The following is a 17,170-nucleotide window of genomic DNA, read 5'->3' as shown; positions in this document are numbered from 1 at the left end:
TTTTTTTTTTTTTGGTTTGTCGAGACAGGGTTTCTCTGTGGCTTTGGAGCCTGTCCTGGAACTAGCTCTTGTAGACCAGGCTGGTCTCCAACTCACAGAGATCCGCCTGCCTCTGCCTCCCGAGTGCTGGGATTAAAGGCGTGCGCCACCACCGCCCGGCTCCCGAGAACATTCTTTAAACTTCAAAGTCTCCCCACCCTCCAAAGCTTTGGTCACAAAGGCTCTCAAAGAAGTTCCATGTGCCTGGGGCATCCTGGTATTTGGCAACACAGCCCAGGCCTTAGGGTCAGGCCCCACACTAGGACCCAGAGACTTTCGGGACCATTCTCCACTCGTAGGGTTTTGTTGTTGTTGTTGTTTTGTTTTGTTTTTATGTGTTCTGCAGATGCAGATCGACTGGTCGGATCTGATGCTACAGGGGCCACTTTGGGGACTCACTTGGTCTCGCCAAACTGTCCTCAGTATGCAGAGCGATGGTACCCACTGTGCGGCTGCAGGAAGAAGCATTCTTTGCAAAGTTGAGAAGCCAAGAGACTGCAGAAGATCGCCACCCCTGTGGAAGCAGCTATCTGGAGACCTCCTCAAGAGGCAGGGGCTAGCAGGCAATACTACAACATCTTCAGCTAAATGTCTTTCCCGGCTCACTCTCGCTGACAGAGAAGCGGTCCTATGAGAACTCTTGCAAAACTAAAAGTTGAGACACAAAATCAGAGCGAATACGCTCCGTTGAGGCACCGCTGGGATTCGAACCCAGGATCTCCTGTTTACTAGACAGGCGCTTTAACCAACTAAGCCACGGCGCCACCCGCACGAGCAGTGCGAGAAACCAGTTCCCATTTCTAGTGACCTCATGAGCTTCGCGCATGCGTACGCATTCCTGGGCTGACCGTGGCGCGCATGCGCCTTGCTTGTTTGTGGCCCTCTGAAGGAACTGGGAAAATTATAATTAGCTTCACGGAGCAAGCAGGATGGGGCGGGCCTAGTTTCCGGGTCGGTCACAGTAGCATCCCTTTTTGTGCACTATCTTCTGCGGATCGTTTGCTGGGAATCTCAGCGGAGCCCGCAACTGCCCCAGAGACACCCCAGGACGGGCTGCTTAGTTCCTTGGATGGCAAGTGAGCTGCGGCCATCCTTGCCAGCCCAGGCCCATAACTTCTGGACACAGGATCCTGAGCTGACTCCGGGCAATTCGAAGACCCCACACGATGTGTGTGGGAGTTTCGGTTGTATGACTAAGTCAAGGCCCTCCCCATGCATGCTTCACGGTCACTCTGGGGTCTCCATGCCAGACTTACCTTTGGCAACAAAGCCAAGCACTGCTGATGCATCCTTCTGGCCTTACAGCAGTGGGAGACTCATTCGCTGATCTTTGCAAAAGTGAATGCAATGTGCCCAGAAACGTTTGGCTAGTGTTCTAATAACCTAGGTGCCCATCGTTGGGGACAGTGTGGGTGCGAGCGTTCTAATCAACCCCAGGCTAACGTGATGAATATACTCATCGTGGTTTTCATAATGAAAGCGACCTCAAAACTATCTGGAAGTGGGCTGGAGAGAGAACTCAGTGCCCAGTAGGACCCAGGTTCAATTCCCAGAACCCACAGGGAAGCTCACAACCGTCTTTTCCAGGGAATCTACCCCGTTTTATGGGCTCTATGGGCACTGAATACATATGAGGCACATACATACGTACAGGCAAAACACCCATAAACACAAGGAGAGAAACTACTACCTGAGAAGTCCCACTACCCCTTGACACCGTAACAGAGAGGACCAAGCCCCTAACTCTTGAAGCTGGAAGGGAGAAACCATACCCAAACCAAAACAATCACAGTGCCTTGCCATCCTCGTCCACAGAGCGGGCCCCACACATCATAGTCACCTGACATGTTTGAGACGTCACACGCCAGTCCCAGGGCCACGTTATGGGGCGGCTCCAGACGTTCCAAGAATGAGACGGCTGGACAGTGGGTTTCGGAGCTCGGAAGTAGCCAATTGCTTCTCCGATTTCCCCACAAACTTGTTTTCCAAAGGAATCTAGATTTATTCTCTATTCAAACTGAAGTGCTCACTGTTAAAGGGTTCTGGGGTGGGGCGGGGTCAAAGAGGCAGCACCATGCTGAGAGTCTAGTGAGGGCCTGACCCCGGCCTCAGTTTGATAGGTCCACTCAACTGGGAGGGGACTCAGGTCCCTGCAGAATGCCACAAACTTCTTAGCAGGTACATTGTGCACGAGCCGCCATTAGCACTCCTTAATCTCCTCCGATGATGACGACGAAGAAAGCTGCCCTAAGCTCTCCTCGTTTCTCCGGCAGAACGGACACCGGCTGTGTAGTTTAGAAGAGGTGTCACTTTCAAAGGTGGGGAAAATCTGGTCACAACTTTTGCACTGCAGTGAGATATTTTCCAGAAAACAGAAACGTTGTGCAGGTCAGAGCAGAGGAAGCTGTGAGGGCAGAGTCTCGTATCCCACCACCTAACTAGCTTGGGCTGAGCCAAGGGGAGGCCTGCGTTTCCGGAGTCTCTCACCCCACAAACTGTCCAGGGCAGGCTGGGAGCAGAAGACCAGACATAGGTTTCTGCCCAGCTTTGAGCCCCTTAAGAACTCTATAAGTTCAAGGTCAGCCTGGTCTATATTGCAGGGTTGTAGTTAGATGCTATCTCAAAACAATGATGATGATGATGATGATTATAGTTTTATTTCAATGGGAGAGTGCTCACTTAGCCCATGCCATGAAAGACTCTGGTCTCTAACCCTAGCCCAATAAATAAACAAACAAATCACAGGCTGTGTGTACACTTATAACCCAGTATTTAGAAGAGTAAGGGAAGAGAATCAAGAGTTCCAGGCTAGCCTAGGATATATATCAAGCATGTGTCTCAGAAAACCAAATGAATATAAATAAATAAATAACCGCCCCAACACGCACCCCTTCCCTCCCGTGTTTCTAAAAGGTAGTGCTTACCACGTTGGCAGGTATTTCCCTTGGGTCTGTGCACCTGTCTCACCTTTGGAGATTTAAGCACCCACGAGGCTGGGATTCCACTGTTTGTCTATGGCTGTGTCGCCAGGGGTCCAGGAAATGTTTGCTCAGGCAAGAAACTGAATTGGTGACGGTTAACGGATGACTTCACTGGCCTTAATTTTACCTGATACCAACCTGCTGGACCTTGCAGCCCATAGTCCTTTTGTTCTCAGTGACCAGAGGGATGGTGTCAATCTCTTCAATATTCCACAGTCTCAAGGAGCAATCCTAGAACAAGTCACACAGCAGGCCAGGGGTCACACAAACAAGCAAACACACAGACAAGCAAGCTAAGCCACTATGGAGGCTACGGCTATAAGCTCAGCCTTCAGCAGCACATAAAAGAGCTGTGATGGCACCTGTAATCCCAGCACGTGGGAAGCTGAGGCAGGAGGATCAGGAGTTCAGGGCCAGCCTGGGCTACACTAGGACCTGTGGTGCAGCCATGCAATGGGATAGCATTCCGTGTTCAGAATAAATGAGCTGCCAGTCCCCCCACCCCCGCAAAAACCAGAGATGGAAAATGCAAAAACGCATCTTGTTGAGCGAAAGAAGCCAGCCCGAAAAGGCTACTACAGGCTGCAAATTTCACCTCTCCAGCATTCTAGGAAAACAATGATATAGATTGAGTATGAACACAGGTTCCCGGAGGAAGGCAAAACAAAAACCGCCACACCTTCCACTAAGCCTGCTGCAAGGCTCATTAACAGATTAGAGCGCAAAGGCCGTGGAGAGGCTGGAATGCTGCAAGTCCAAAGTCAGAGCATCACAAGCCGGCTCTTCTCGCATCTTTAACATTCCTTCACGACCCACCTCTGATGTCACCTAAGGTCGCTGTGACTGTGAAGTAAGTCCTTTGGGATGTACGGACAGACCCCTCACTTCTGTGGACCAAAAGGCTAAGATAGTACCTGAGGCCTGGAGACGAGCCGTCCCCGGGTATCTGTGACCCTCCACCCATTTATTTGGACTTGACTTTGTTCTGTTATTATGGAAACTGTTGCCACGGTAGAGCATAGAATGTGTGCTGACCCGAGTCTGTGCTCCTGCGCCACGGTCACTCATGTTTGACTTCAGAATAAACGATCTGATGGGAGTTTGAGATGAGAGTTACATTTGAGTGTGTGTTGTGTGTTGTGCATGTTGTGTGTAATATGCATAGTGTGTGTTCTGTGTGACATGTGTGCTGTGTTGTAGTATGTGTTCTGTGTGCTGTATGTGATGTGTGCGTGTTGTATGTTGTGTGTGTTGTGTATAGTCTGAGTCGTGTATAGTAGTGTGTGTTCTGTGTGATGTGTGATATAGGTGATAAGTGTGTGTGATATGTATTCTGCGTATTCTTAGTGATGTGTGATATGTATGTGTTGTTGTGTGGTCTGTGTCCTTTATTGTGTGTGATGTGTAGTATGTGCGTGTTGTGGGCATTGTATGTTGTGTATGTGTGTTGGGTGTAGGATGTGTAGTGTGTTCTGTGTGTTGTATGTGATGTGTGATATGTGCATATTGTGAGTGTTGTATGTTGTATATATGTGTGTTGTGTGTAGGATGTGTAGTATGTGTTCTGCGTGATATGTATGTACGGTATGTGTTCTGTGTGTTGTGTTGCTGTGTGTTGTGTCTGTGGTATGTTTTATGTTGTATTTGCTGTTTGGTGTGTGTGCATGTGTGTGATAAGAGATGGTAAAGAAGAAACAGCGCTGACAGGGATTGTGGGGCCGAAGGGGCTGAGTGAGCAGAGCATGAGGAGTTTTCAGGCAGAAAAACTCTATAGTTAGTTCTGTAGGCTGCTGTAACTACGGCATGTATTTGACTAATCTCGTAGAACATACAAAATAATAATAATAATAAAACCCAAGGTGATACACACTAACCCTAGCACCCAGGAGGCTGAGGCAGGAGACTTAGAAGCTTCCGGCCAACCTGACTGAGTGATAAGCAAGCCTGAGGTGGGGAGAAGAGAACATAACATTGTGAGCTCTGGACTTTTTTTTTTTCTAACAAAAATAAATCCCAGGCTGGAGAGATGGCTCAGTGGTTAAGCACACATGCTGTTCTTGCAGAGGACCTGAGTTCTATTCCCAGTGCCCACATCAGGCAGCTCACAACTGCCTGTAACTCCAGCTCCATGTAATTTGATTTCTCCCATAAATAATAAATAAAATAAAATTCCAGAAAGAAATGCAGTTGTCTTGATTTTACCCCAGCAAGATTCACTTTCTTGGACTGCCATCCTTTGGAATTATAAGATACTGAATTTATATTTGTACATTGTGTCCATTTATTCATTTATTAGCTTTTTTTTTTTTTTTGAGACAGGACTTCTCTGTAGCTTTGGAGTCTGTCCTGGAACTCACTCTGTGGACCAGGCTGACCTCGAACTCACAGAGATCCACCTGCCTCTGCCTCCAAGAGCTGGTATTAAGGGCGTGTGCCATCACCTCCCGACTGTGTCCACTTATTAAAGCAGCTCTAAAAATCATATGAAGTGTGTTGTGTTACATTTCCTAATTAGGCAGTTGAGACTAAATGTCTTATAGAGAGTCAGAAGCTGAAATTTGGGAAACAGTCATACTGGTCCCTACACAGGAGAAGCCACAGGCTTTACCAATAGTCAGTTCCTACCATGCATCAGGAAGTCCTGGCAACATGGCCAGTCCAGGCTACAGGACCCCACAATGAGACCTCTCAGAAAACCAAACACAAGCAAACGTCAGGGCTGGAGAGATGACTCATTGGTTAAGAGCACTGACTGTTCTTGCAAAGGACTGGAGTTCACTTTCCAGCACCCACGTGGAGCCTATCACCACAGATCACTCCCCTTTCTGGCCTCTGAGGGAGGGCATACATGTGATGCCTGTGCGTGCATGCACACACACAAATTATATATATGTCAGCCCTCAGCCCTTCAGCGTTTAGATACTTTGACAAACACACTGGAGTTTCAAATCCTTTTCTGGCTTCCTGTGAAGATTTTAATAAAAATGCAGGAGACATAAAGCAAACGCTTGCTGGGAACTACCTAATTCAATCCAGACTTTCTTCTTGTTGTTGTCGTGGTGTTTGGGCTTTTGTTTTGTTTTTCCTTTTGAGACAGGGTTTCACTGTGCAACCCTGGCTGCTCTGGAACTCACTCTGTAGACCAGGCTGGCCTCGAACTCACAGAGATCCACCTGCCTCTGGCTCCTGAGTGCTTGGATCAAAGGCGTGGGCCAGCACTTCCAACTTCAAATCGGACTTTTCTAACTCATCTGCACATTCAGCACACAGCACAGATGAACATTTTAACAAATTCCATGCACTCTGTCAACTTTTTATCAAAGCAAATGAAAAGTTGAATGGGGGCCGCCACTTTGACATCCCAGAGCTGGGGTTACAAACATAGCACCTTGCTTTTATGTGGGTTCTGGGACCCGAACCTGGGCCCTCATACTTGGCAGCTTTATGCTTTGTGGACTGAGCCATCTCTCCAGTTCCTTTATGAATTTTTTGCTCTGGAAATGGAAGGTAACAACTTCTTTGAACACGTGTCTATAAGCTAGCTATCATTTCTGGACTTTGAAATGATGCTAACTGTTAGCTTGTCAGAAATTTGTATTATTATGGTATGGGACAAGAACATCCATAACTCTATAATGTAGTGAGGATGAGGATAGAAAATTAGTAATAAAGCTGAGTGTGGCAACACACACCTGTAATCCCAGCACTCGGGAGGCAGAGGATGGAGGATCAGGAGTTCTAGGTCATCCCGGGCTACATACTAAGTTTGAGACCAAGTGGGATGTATGAGAGTCTATCTTTAAAAAGCAAAGCAGACAAAATGAATAATAACACCAGTTTATATACTGTTTACTGCCAAACTCATGTCATCTTGCTTGTTTTTTGAAACAAGGTCTCTCTGTGCAGCCCAGGCTGGTCTGAATCTCCCCATTTTGCCTGGGCCTCCCAGGATCTGGGATTACAGGTATGTCCCACTGTGTCCCACTGTGCCCCTTGTGCCTAGCCTTTTGACACAAAAGAAGTTATTAATTTTGATAAAATCCAATTTTTCTATTTTTAATTGTTTCCTTGCTTTAAATATTTTTAGTTATTCTTACATAGACATGTGTGTGCTTGTGAGTTTATACGCATCGTGTGCCTACAGAAGCCTATTGGGGGCACCAGGTGCCCTGCAACTGGAATTACTGATGGTTGTGACATGTTAGTGCTGGGAATTGAACTCAGGACCTCTGGAAGAGCAGCCAGTGCTCTTAACCTGAGCCATCTCTCCAAGTGCATGCTTTCCTGTGCTTTTGTTGCCATACTCCTGAACTCACTGCAAACTCAGAGTCATGTAGTTTCTCGCCAACATTTCCTTTATTTTGTACAGTGGTCCCTCAGTGTCCATGAAGAATTGTTCCCAGACCTCCCACAATGAAGGACACCAACAACAGAAAATGCTCCGGTCCTCTGCATAAATGGTGTCGTAGTTGCATGTAATTTACATCCATACTCCTGTATTCTTTATGTCATCTCTAAGTTGCATATAATGTGTGAGAAGCTGCAAATGGATGTTAGACTATTGTTTAGGAAACAAGGTCTGTGTGTGTCGGGTATAGATACAGTTCTGGTGTGTGTGTGTGTGTGTGTGTAGTGTGTGTAGTGTGTGTGTGTGTGTGTGTGTGTGTGTGTGGCCAGGCAGTGGTGGTGCATACCTTTAATCCCAGCCCTTGGGGATTTTTTTTTAATGTAGGGTCTCTCTACTAGGCCAGGCTGTCCTTGAACTCACAGAAATCTGCCAGTCTCTGCCTCCCGAGTGTAGGATTAAAGATGTGCACCGCTATGCCGACGAGATATTTTTTACTATTTTCAATTCAGGTTGATTAAATCTGTGGGTTGAAACCCACAAATATGGAAGGACGATGGTATGTGGGATAAGGCAAGGGGCCAGTTTCATTCGTTTGCATGTAAATGCCCAGTGTGTGGACGTCTCCTAACTCTGTGTGTGAAGATTGTCCTTTCTCCAAAACCATCAGATCAAATAAATCGTGGCTTATTGATCGATTTGCTGGTCTGTCCCACTGAACTGCTTTTCTGTCCCAATGCCACTTATCATTGTGTTAATTATTATAAATTTAGTTAAGTTTGGAATTTGGGGAGTACGAGCCCACCAATAACATTATAGTGAATATTACTATTCAAGATTATTTTGGGTACTCAGAAATCCTATATGGGTTCCTGTGAACGTGAAGACCAACTTTGTCATGGAGGCGGGTATGGAAGAGCTATTGGCATTTTGATAGGGATTATACTGAACCTGTAGAACACTCTGGAAGCTGGGACTACAGATGTGTACCGCCACGGGTGGCCACTTGTAAGTAGCCTGTTTCGTCACCGTGTTTATGTTCTCTTCATAAAATAATCATATATTTCTGTATCTTAAAGATGTAACAACGGCTGGTTACAGGAGCGACATCTATATTCCAGCACTTGGGAGGATCATGAGTTTGAGGCCAGCCTAGAGTATATGGTAAGACCCCGTCTCAAACAGTCGAGCAAGAATGTATAATAAAAAAGCAATTTTTAAAAAAGGAATGTATAATCATATACTCTATGAAAATTAAGTACCCAATAAAATGTTATAATTATATACTCACTTTATATAATATCCATATACTTTATGATATGTGGTATATAACAAGCATATATAATTGCAATGTCCTTATTGGATATTTAATTAATCTAACATAATACATTATAACACATAATGTAATATGCACTATAATGTGCACATTAGAATATAATCTACCATATTTAATATGCAATACATATCACAATATATGTGTATAGTATGTTATTATATAGTAATCACTCTATTATAATGTTATGTAATATAATATGATATAGCAAGGACATTCTTATATCAAAGTATTTCCATGCTTTCCTTGAACACATTTGTTCAAATAGTTCTGTGTCTGTCACTCAAGCTGTCATTCGCCTGGCCTTGTGGGTTTTTTTGTTCAAATGACAGCACTGCCACAACAGAAATGTAAAAAATACAGAATAACAGAGTTGTGAGTAACCGGAACATCTTTCCGATTTCCTGCTAAGGCCGCGCGGCACATGCCAGACGACCTTCACCCCACGCTAGTGAGTGTTGATTATGGGTGCTTAGTCTGCAGTGTCTGCCCTACGCTCTTCTCTGTGGTGCACACCAACAATCCCAGGGCTCGGGAAGCTGAAGCAGGACGTCATTAGTTGGAGGATAGTCCGGGCTACATAGCAAGATCCTGTCACAGGGCAAAACGGCTTATCAGATCGTGTCTCAACCACCCGTTTCACAGGACAGAACATTCAGAAGCCTCCAACATTCAGAACAAAAGGCTCTATTAAAGGTCAGAGGTCGAGGTGGAGCCCCACTTCTCTGAAGCTCTCTCCTGGAGGATAGTCTCTGGGGTGAGTGGTTAGTTGTTGTGTGCCACTAGAATGGGTGTCCCCAGATGAGTGCCGTGGAGGGGGGATCCCACCCGGGACCTCTGGTGGATGCTGCTGTTCAGCTCTGAGCTGGTGTCTGCCCTCCAAAGTCTGCTGTTGGCTCTGCCACTGACAGCCAGGCTTGCCCCTTCCTTCTCCAGCAAAGCTCAAACATTGATGATACAGACCAGACCTATGAGGCGATCCCCAGCTTCACAGATGACAGGAAAGACTGCGCACCATATTCCTGGGCAGCTCCTAGGTGCAGGTATTGTACTGAGCCTGCCTGGGAATAATTGTTTGCCTTTTGTTTTGTGTGTGTGTGTGTGTGTGTGTGTGTGTGTGTGTGGTGTGTGTGTTTCATTTTTTTTTAAGTGAGCCATGAGTGGTAACACATACCTTTTAATCCCAGTGCTGGGGCCAGGAGCGAGCAGAGGCAGGCGGGTTTCTGAGCTCTAAGCCAGCCCAGCCTATACAAAGTGAGTTCTAGGACAGCCAGGGCTACACAGAAAAACTCTGTCTTGGGAAAAACCAAAACCCAAAAAACCCAACACTTTTATGTATTTATTTGCTGGAGGCTAAGGGTAGGGGCATGTGCAACATATGCATGGCGATCAGAGCGCAACTTTTACAAGTTCTTTTCCACTGTGTGGGTCCTGAGGATCGAGCCCCAGGTTGGCAAGCTTGGCGGAAGGCACCTTTACCTAATAACCCATCTCAATGACCCCCACCCCCCGCCTTGCCTCCGCCTCCCAAATGCTGGGATTACAGGCATGCAAACCTGAGTCCGGATTGCCCAGGAATTTCATACTTGAGACGACCACTTCCCCTATCTCAAGTCCTGACAAACACGATCAACATTTTAAGTCTGCCAAAACTTGCTTGCTTTTACCTTTGAGGCAGAGAGGAGCCATTTCTTATTGCTGCTAATGGCAACATCTGTCACCCAGTCCTCATGGCCCTGAACAAAAACAAAAACAAACAAAAAAACAAAACAAAAAAAACCAGTTTAACAAAGACCTAGGAGAAATGCTTTATAAAAATGACAGAAACAAAAAGTCAGCAAGCCTTTGCTTATCCTTGGTTCCATCAACACTGAAGGTGGAATACAAGCCATGAAGATGGGGCCTATGTGCCTCTATCAGGTTACTGTAAACATGTTTTTCTTAAAATCATACCACAAGGCTCAGAAGAAGAAGGAAATAAAAGACTATATTCTCCTCTGTCCCAGGTCTTTGCTTGCCTGTTGCTCGAGAAAGTGCCTCTTGAAGGCTCTACCAGGGAGGGGCTCTGGGCTTCGAGAGACTGGAGCTGTAGAATTATCCACAGCAACTTAAGCAAATGAGGGGCTGTGTTCCTCAGGTCAAAGTAAAGCCTGAGCTGAGCTGCTGGTGGTGGTGGCGGTGGCACACCTTTGATCCTAGCACTTGGGAGGCAGAGGCAGATGGATCTCTGTGAGCTGGAGACCAGCCTGGTCGATTTACAGAGTGAGCTTCAGGACAGCCAGGGCAACACAGAAAAACCCTGTCTTGAAGAAACATCATCATCATCCTAATAATAATAAATAAAACCAGAGGAGACAGGTGCCCCCGGCTCTGTGACGTCTGTGATGTCTGGCTCTCCTTCAGCATCTTTCTGTCTCTGTGAGGCAGCAGAGTAGCATAAGAAGAAAAGGAACAGGAGAGGTAGGGTTGCCATACTCAGCAAAAGGGCAAGGGAGCTGACAAAATGGGTACATAATGGGTAAAGTGCTTACCACACAAGCCGGGGGATCCAAGTTTGATTCCTGTAACTTATGTAAAAGGAGGAGGAGAGGGCTCACCCAACAGAGCTCTCCTTGGACCTCCACGTGTGCACCGTGCCATGGGTGTGTCTTCACACACTCTGCAGGTACACGCGATGATGAAATTGACAAGGGTGGGAGGACAGAAAGCAGAGAAGAGAGTCTAGAACAATCTGAGTGGGGACAATGGCATTTTAAGCACAGTAGGGCTAGCGTTCAGCACGGAGCTGTTTGTTTGCGAACATGGAAACTCCCTTTGTCCTGGCATTCTCTAGACCCCAGCTTAGACGGTCTAGCCTCGGGTGTATGGGATAGGGGTGGGGTGAACATGGGCTACTCAAGAAGTACAGACATAGGGTCCCTGGAGACTCGGAGGCTGAAAGTCAAAGATGACCGAGTGATGGGATCAAGGGTAAGAACTCCAGCACTGGATTCTTGCTGGGCTGGATAACACCCCGCTGACTGTGGAGACCACTGGATGCAGAAGACCCCAGGATGCAGGCCTTCTCTGCTGGTGGCAGGAGCCCTGCAGCTGTGGCAAGTCCTCATGGTGGCCTCTGAGTCTACACAGGGTCTCAGGGTCTTCCCTACCTACACAGTGTCTTTCCCGCAGGTCTCTCTATTGCCATCCAGATCTCAAATCTTGAGCTCCCTCTATGTAGCCTGCCCCACGCCCTCTGTGGATTAATCCCTAAATCCCTCTCTGTCACATGGCTCGGTTATTTCTCTCTCCCCCTCATCACCGTTGGTGGTTAATTTGCTGATGTCTTTGTCCTTCCTCACAAAGGCGTCAGGACACTGGGGAAGTGTCTAGGTCTGTCTCATTGCCTTAGCCTCACTACCAGGAGTGACAGACCACACCCATAATCCCGGCACCAGGGAGGCTGAAACGGATCGTAAATTTGAGATTAACCTGGGCTACATAGCAAGATCCTACTCCTTCCCCACCTCCTTTCCCCCACCAAAAAGGAAAGTTAGACCTGGGCAGTGGTGGTACAGGCCTTTAATCCCAGCACTCAGGAGGCAGAGGCAGGCGGATCTCTGAGTTCGAGGCCAGCCTGGTCTACAGAGCGAGTTCCAGGACAGGCTCCAAAGCTACAGAGAAACCCTGTCTCAAAAATCGAAAAAAATGAAAGGCAGAAAGGGAGGGAGGGAGGGAGGGAGGGAGGGAGGGAGGAAACCAGATTTGCCATGTCGTGCAGGCATAGTACCTTCAGTGACAGCTTCCGGTAGCCATCTCCTACATCCCAAATAGCCACAGTATTGTCAAATCCACCAGAAATGAGAAAAGAGCCTGCAATACAAAGGGAGGGAGTGGGGACAGAGTTGCCTTCCTCCATCCAGTGCCTCCTCCACGCTGTGGCAAGGCTAAAGCAGGCCCGGGTGGCACTGGCACGGCTCATGCTGAAAACATCGGGGCCCTTTCCTGGTGCTACTCAGTGATGCCCAGTCAGTTATAGCCCTTCCTTTGTTACTCGGGGTAGTCAGCCAACCCCTGAGAATCTCAGCCACTGAGCCCCCCTGCTCCTAGGAGCCGTGCAGGCTTAAGTTCCTGTCAGTGTGTGCTCATGTTAGATATGGTGGTGAATGCTTATAATTCCAGTACTGGGAGTTGCTGGGGGAGAGGGGAATCTGAGGCCAACCTGGGCTACAGAACATGCCTTGCTTTATTTTGTTAATTATTACGTGTGTGTGTGTGTGTGTGTGTGTGTGTGTGTGTGTGTGTGTACATGTTCGCACAGTACCAAAAGACAATTTTTGAGACTCCTTATCTCTCTCTCATCATATGGGCCCAGGGATTGAACTCAGGTCATCAGACCTGGCAATAAGTGACTTTACCCATGAAGCCGTCTCAAATACTCCAAAACCTTATTTTAAAAACAAACCAAAATCCAAGGGGGAAAGCACCCCAAAACCAAGCAAACAGACAAAAACCAGGGAGCTGGGGAGATGGCTCAGTGGTTCAAACACTTGCCACACAAGCTTGGGGTCTGGAGCTTGGGTCCCCAGTAACCCACATAAGTGCCGGGCAAGCATGTTGGCCCGCCTGTAATTCCAGCCCCAGATGAAGACAGGCCATCCCTAGAAGAAGGTGGCCAGCAAGACTAACCTGATCCGTGAGCTCTGGGTTTGATTGAGAGACCCTGTTTCAGAAAATGAGACAGAGTGATGGAGACCTGGGGCATGCACATACACAGGTACATGCGCCCCACGCACGTGTACACGCACCCACACATTTACACATGAAAGATGGAAAAAAGAACAATTTAAAAAAACCAAGTCTCTTGTCACAATGTCTCCATAAATTAATCCATCGATGCTTGCATTTCTGGGAAGGCATCCTATCTAATACATGTTGTTGATTGTCACTGTTATCTCAGGCCTCAGCGAAACTCAGTACGCTGTGTGTTTTCTCCATAAAGCCGACCACGGTGCTCCTGCGCTTAGAGGCATTCGACAGCATTTCGCCCCTCAGTTTGAGTTTAAAACAGTAAAAAATATCTGCAAAAGTGGGTGAGTATGGATGGAGCTGCAGGAAACAGTCCGGTGGTTAGGAGCGCACACTGCTCTTGCAGAGGACCTGGGTTCAGTTCCCAGCACCCACATCAGGCAGCTCACAACTGCCTGTAATGCCAGCTCCGGGGGATCTGATCTCCCTGGCTTCCATAGGCCACACGTGCACATACCCAAACACACACACACACAGTTTTTATTTATTTATTTATTTATTTATTTATTATTATATTTATTTGTTTGTTTGTTTATTGAGACAGGGTTTCTTTGTGTAGTCCTGACTGTCCTGGAACTAGCTCTGTAGACAAGGCTGGCCTTGAGCTCCCATAGATCTGCCTGCCTCTGCCTTCTAAGTACTAAGATTAGAGGATTGCACTACCACCGCCTGGCTCGACATGCACATAATTTAAAAGCATGTATGTGTGTGTGCGCGCGCTAAGAATTGGGCACTCCTAAACAGCCGCTTCCCTCAAAGGGCCCTGGCTGCACCTCCATTACAGAAGACGGCTTCTTGTCATTGTTCCCTTTCACCCCCATGTCATTTCACCCGACAGCAACACCTCAACTTCCTGTAAAGAAAGAGCCCCCTTGGCCCCGGGCAGTGGTGGCGCACGCCTTTAATCCCAGCACTCGGGAGGCAGAGGCAGGCGGATCTCTGAGTTCGAGGCCAGCCTGGTCTACAAGAGCTAGTTCCAGGACAGGCTCTAGAAACTACAGGGAAACCCTGTCTCGAAAAACAAAAAAAAAACAAAAAAAAAGAAAAGAAAGAGCCCCCTCTTGTTCCCAGTACCTCTGGCTTACAGGGTACTAACCCCCAACCTCTAACTCTGGAGGTAGACCCAATTCTGGCCAATCAGAGCCTGTCATCCACTGCTATGTGATTGGCTCAGAGATGGGTTTGTCCCAAACTGAGCCTAGGACTCGGTGTTGACCTCATCAGGCAGAAATGCACTTCTTGAGGAATGCCGGGGGCCAGAACCAGAGTGGCTTGGAAACCCGCGAGGTCACCCTTTCCTCCCGAAGGGGAAAGCTGAATAAGGGAGAAGCAGAAGGGGCCGGAGGAAGAAGACTGGTGTGCGAGACCGTGGTAGGAAGCATCCTTCCCTCCGTACTCAGGATAAAAACCTGACGGAATCGCAGACTTTGGCAAGTGTTTCCTTTAAGGCAATGGTTCTTGTTGTTTATATGCACCTGGGGGAGCTTATCAAAATGCAGAATCTTGCAACCCCTCTCCAAAGACTGGAATTCTGTTCGGCTGGTTTGAGAGTCAGATAACTGTATTTCAGCAAGCAAATTATTTAAAGATCAACCACGCTTCGAGAAACACCACTTTAAGGCAATCTGTATAATAGTTTATATATGCTCAAAACATTAAAGGTTTCTTTTGTGGTTTAAGACACTTTGAGCTGGGGTTCCTGCCACTGTAAAGCATGTGTCCATGAATTCCTCCCCTGGCTTGGGGTGCTTGGGGAGGGATGAGGGGAGCACCACCCTTCCTGCTAGAATCCTGGGAAGTCACCTCTTTTCTGCACCCAGGAAAGTGACTATGAAGGAGCCAGCTGAGTTCTCTCTTCCAGCATGTGTGTGGTAAAGGAGGGTGAATCTGGCTTCACTGTGCCTCACATTTCCATTCCAACCCTCAGGATGCCACATGCAAGGAAGTGGGGAGGAGAAAGCAGAAAGCGAAGGGGAGAGAAGAGGGAGAGGCGGGGGTTCCCAGTGCATGCTGGTCACTTACTGTCTCTGGAAATGCAGCAGGAACTCACGCAGCCCTCATGGCCCTTCATCAGAGTCACACAGGCGCCACGGTTTCGAAACTCCCCCGTGTGGATATTCCATATTTTTATGTTTTTATCCCAGGAGCTGGTGCACAGGAAGTGGCCGCTGAAGGTGAAGCAGCAGTCTGAGATGGTATTGGTGTGCGCCCTGAAACAAAGGTGGGGTGCATGCTAGCATACCATGCCAGGAGACACACGAACACTCCTGATGGGACCCTGGGTGGAGAGGGGAATGTCACCTCCTAAAGAAAACCTCTTGAAAACAGCAGGAGATACTTGCAATGACCGATTTCTCATCAAAACCCTGGAGGGGCTGGGGAGCGGTTAAGAGTGCTGGCTGTGCTTCCAGAAGATATGGGTTCAATTTCCAGCACCCACGTGGTGGTGCAAAACTCCATTTCCAAAGACCCTGACACCTTTTCCTATCCCCCTCCACGGGCGCCAAGCACATAGTGCACACATAAAATAATTAAAAAAAAAATTATTACTGGGTGGTGGTGGCGTGTGCCTTTAAATCCAGCAATTGGGAGGCAGAGGTAGGTGGATCTCTGTGAGTTCGAGGCCAGCCTGGTCTACAAAGCTATTTACAGATCAACTAGGGCTACAGAGAAACCCTGTCTTGATGGACCAAATAGATATTAAAAAAAGAAGATACAGTCATAGATTAAAGGAGTAAAGATAATAGAAGAAGAAGAAGAAGAAGAAGAAGAAGAAGAAGAAGAAGAAGAAGAAGAAGAAGAAGAAGAAGAAGAAGAAGAAGAAGAAGAAGTAGTAGTAGTAGTCCTGGAGCCATAAGAAAGTGACCCAACAGTTTACTGCAGAAAACTGCCATCAGCACAGTGTGATGCCCCACGCCTGCAATCCCAGCCTCTAAGAGGCAGAGGCAGGAGCCAGTGACGCTGCAACTTTGAAACCAGACTGAGCTATGAGCTTGAGGTCAGCATGGGATAACACAGTGAGACCAGACTTTTTAAAAAGGGGATGGGGGAAGGGGAAAGGAATGTTAACCAAGAAAACACCCAGCCAGGTATACTCCAGAAGTGAAAGATACATTGAGACTTTGTCAGATGAAAGTTCTTCCCACGTGGTCTCACTGTGTAGCTCTGACTGTCTTGGGATTTGCTGTGTAGACCAGAGTTGCCCTGAAGATCCTCCTACCTCTGCCTCCTGAGTGCTGGGATGAAAGATGGGAGCCACCTAGCCCCCCTAGATAGAAGGTCTTAAGATGCTCTCAGGCTGGAGAGATCGCTCAGAGGTTAAGAGCACTGCCTGCTCTTCCAAAGGTCCTGAGTTCAATTCCCAACAACCACATGGTGGCTCACGACCATCTGTAATGAGATCTGGCGCTCTCTTCTGGCCTCAGACATACACACAGACAGAATACTGTATACGTAATAAATAAATATTTTAAAAACAGAATTTATTGCTCTCAAAATAGTGGGCCAGCAAGATACTCATGAGCAGGCTACGGCTCAGCCTCTGAAGGCGCAGACAAACTCCAACAGCCCATGACCTGACTTTGGTTCCCAGGACTCACATGGAGGGAGGAGAACCAACTTCTACAGTTCGTCCTCACTGTGGCATGCATGTGGCACAGGAATACACAACTCTGTGTGTGTGTG

The 17,170-nt window shown here is 47.5% G+C and overlaps 1 protein-coding gene and 1 non-coding gene across 2 annotated transcripts in view; both read right to left on the bottom strand.

The window, feature by feature from the left end:
* Positions 1-729: 729 nt before the first annotated feature.
* On the bottom strand, positions 730-803 carry Trnat-agu. The gene has a single exon. It is a non-coding gene; the product is annotated as a tRNA-Thr (tRNA).
* Positions 804-2,239: 1,436 nt separating this feature from the next.
* Wdr88 (WD repeat domain 88) overlaps positions 2,240-17,170 on the bottom strand; it is a 35,546-nt gene continuing 20,615 nt past the window's right edge. The window contains exons 7-11 of the mRNA XM_038340998.1: positions 15,509-15,696; positions 12,468-12,550; positions 10,366-10,434; positions 3,159-3,251; positions 2,240-2,386 (exon numbers count right to left, since the gene is read on the bottom strand). Coding sequence (XP_038196926.1) covers positions 2,240-2,386; positions 3,159-3,251; positions 10,366-10,434; positions 12,468-12,550; positions 15,509-15,696 — 580 coding nt within the window. The remainder of the gene's footprint in view (positions 2,387-3,158; positions 3,252-10,365; positions 10,435-12,467; positions 12,551-15,508; positions 15,697-17,170) is intronic.

The sequence above is a fragment of the Arvicola amphibius genome, chromosome 8 (genome assembly GCF_903992535.2).
Source record: "Arvicola amphibius chromosome 8, mArvAmp1.2, whole genome shotgun sequence".
Taxonomy (NCBI): domain Eukaryota; kingdom Metazoa; phylum Chordata; class Mammalia; order Rodentia; family Cricetidae; genus Arvicola; species Arvicola amphibius.
The sequence above is the reverse complement of the archived record's forward strand: the minus strand, read 5'-3'. Positions and strand labels throughout refer to the sequence as shown.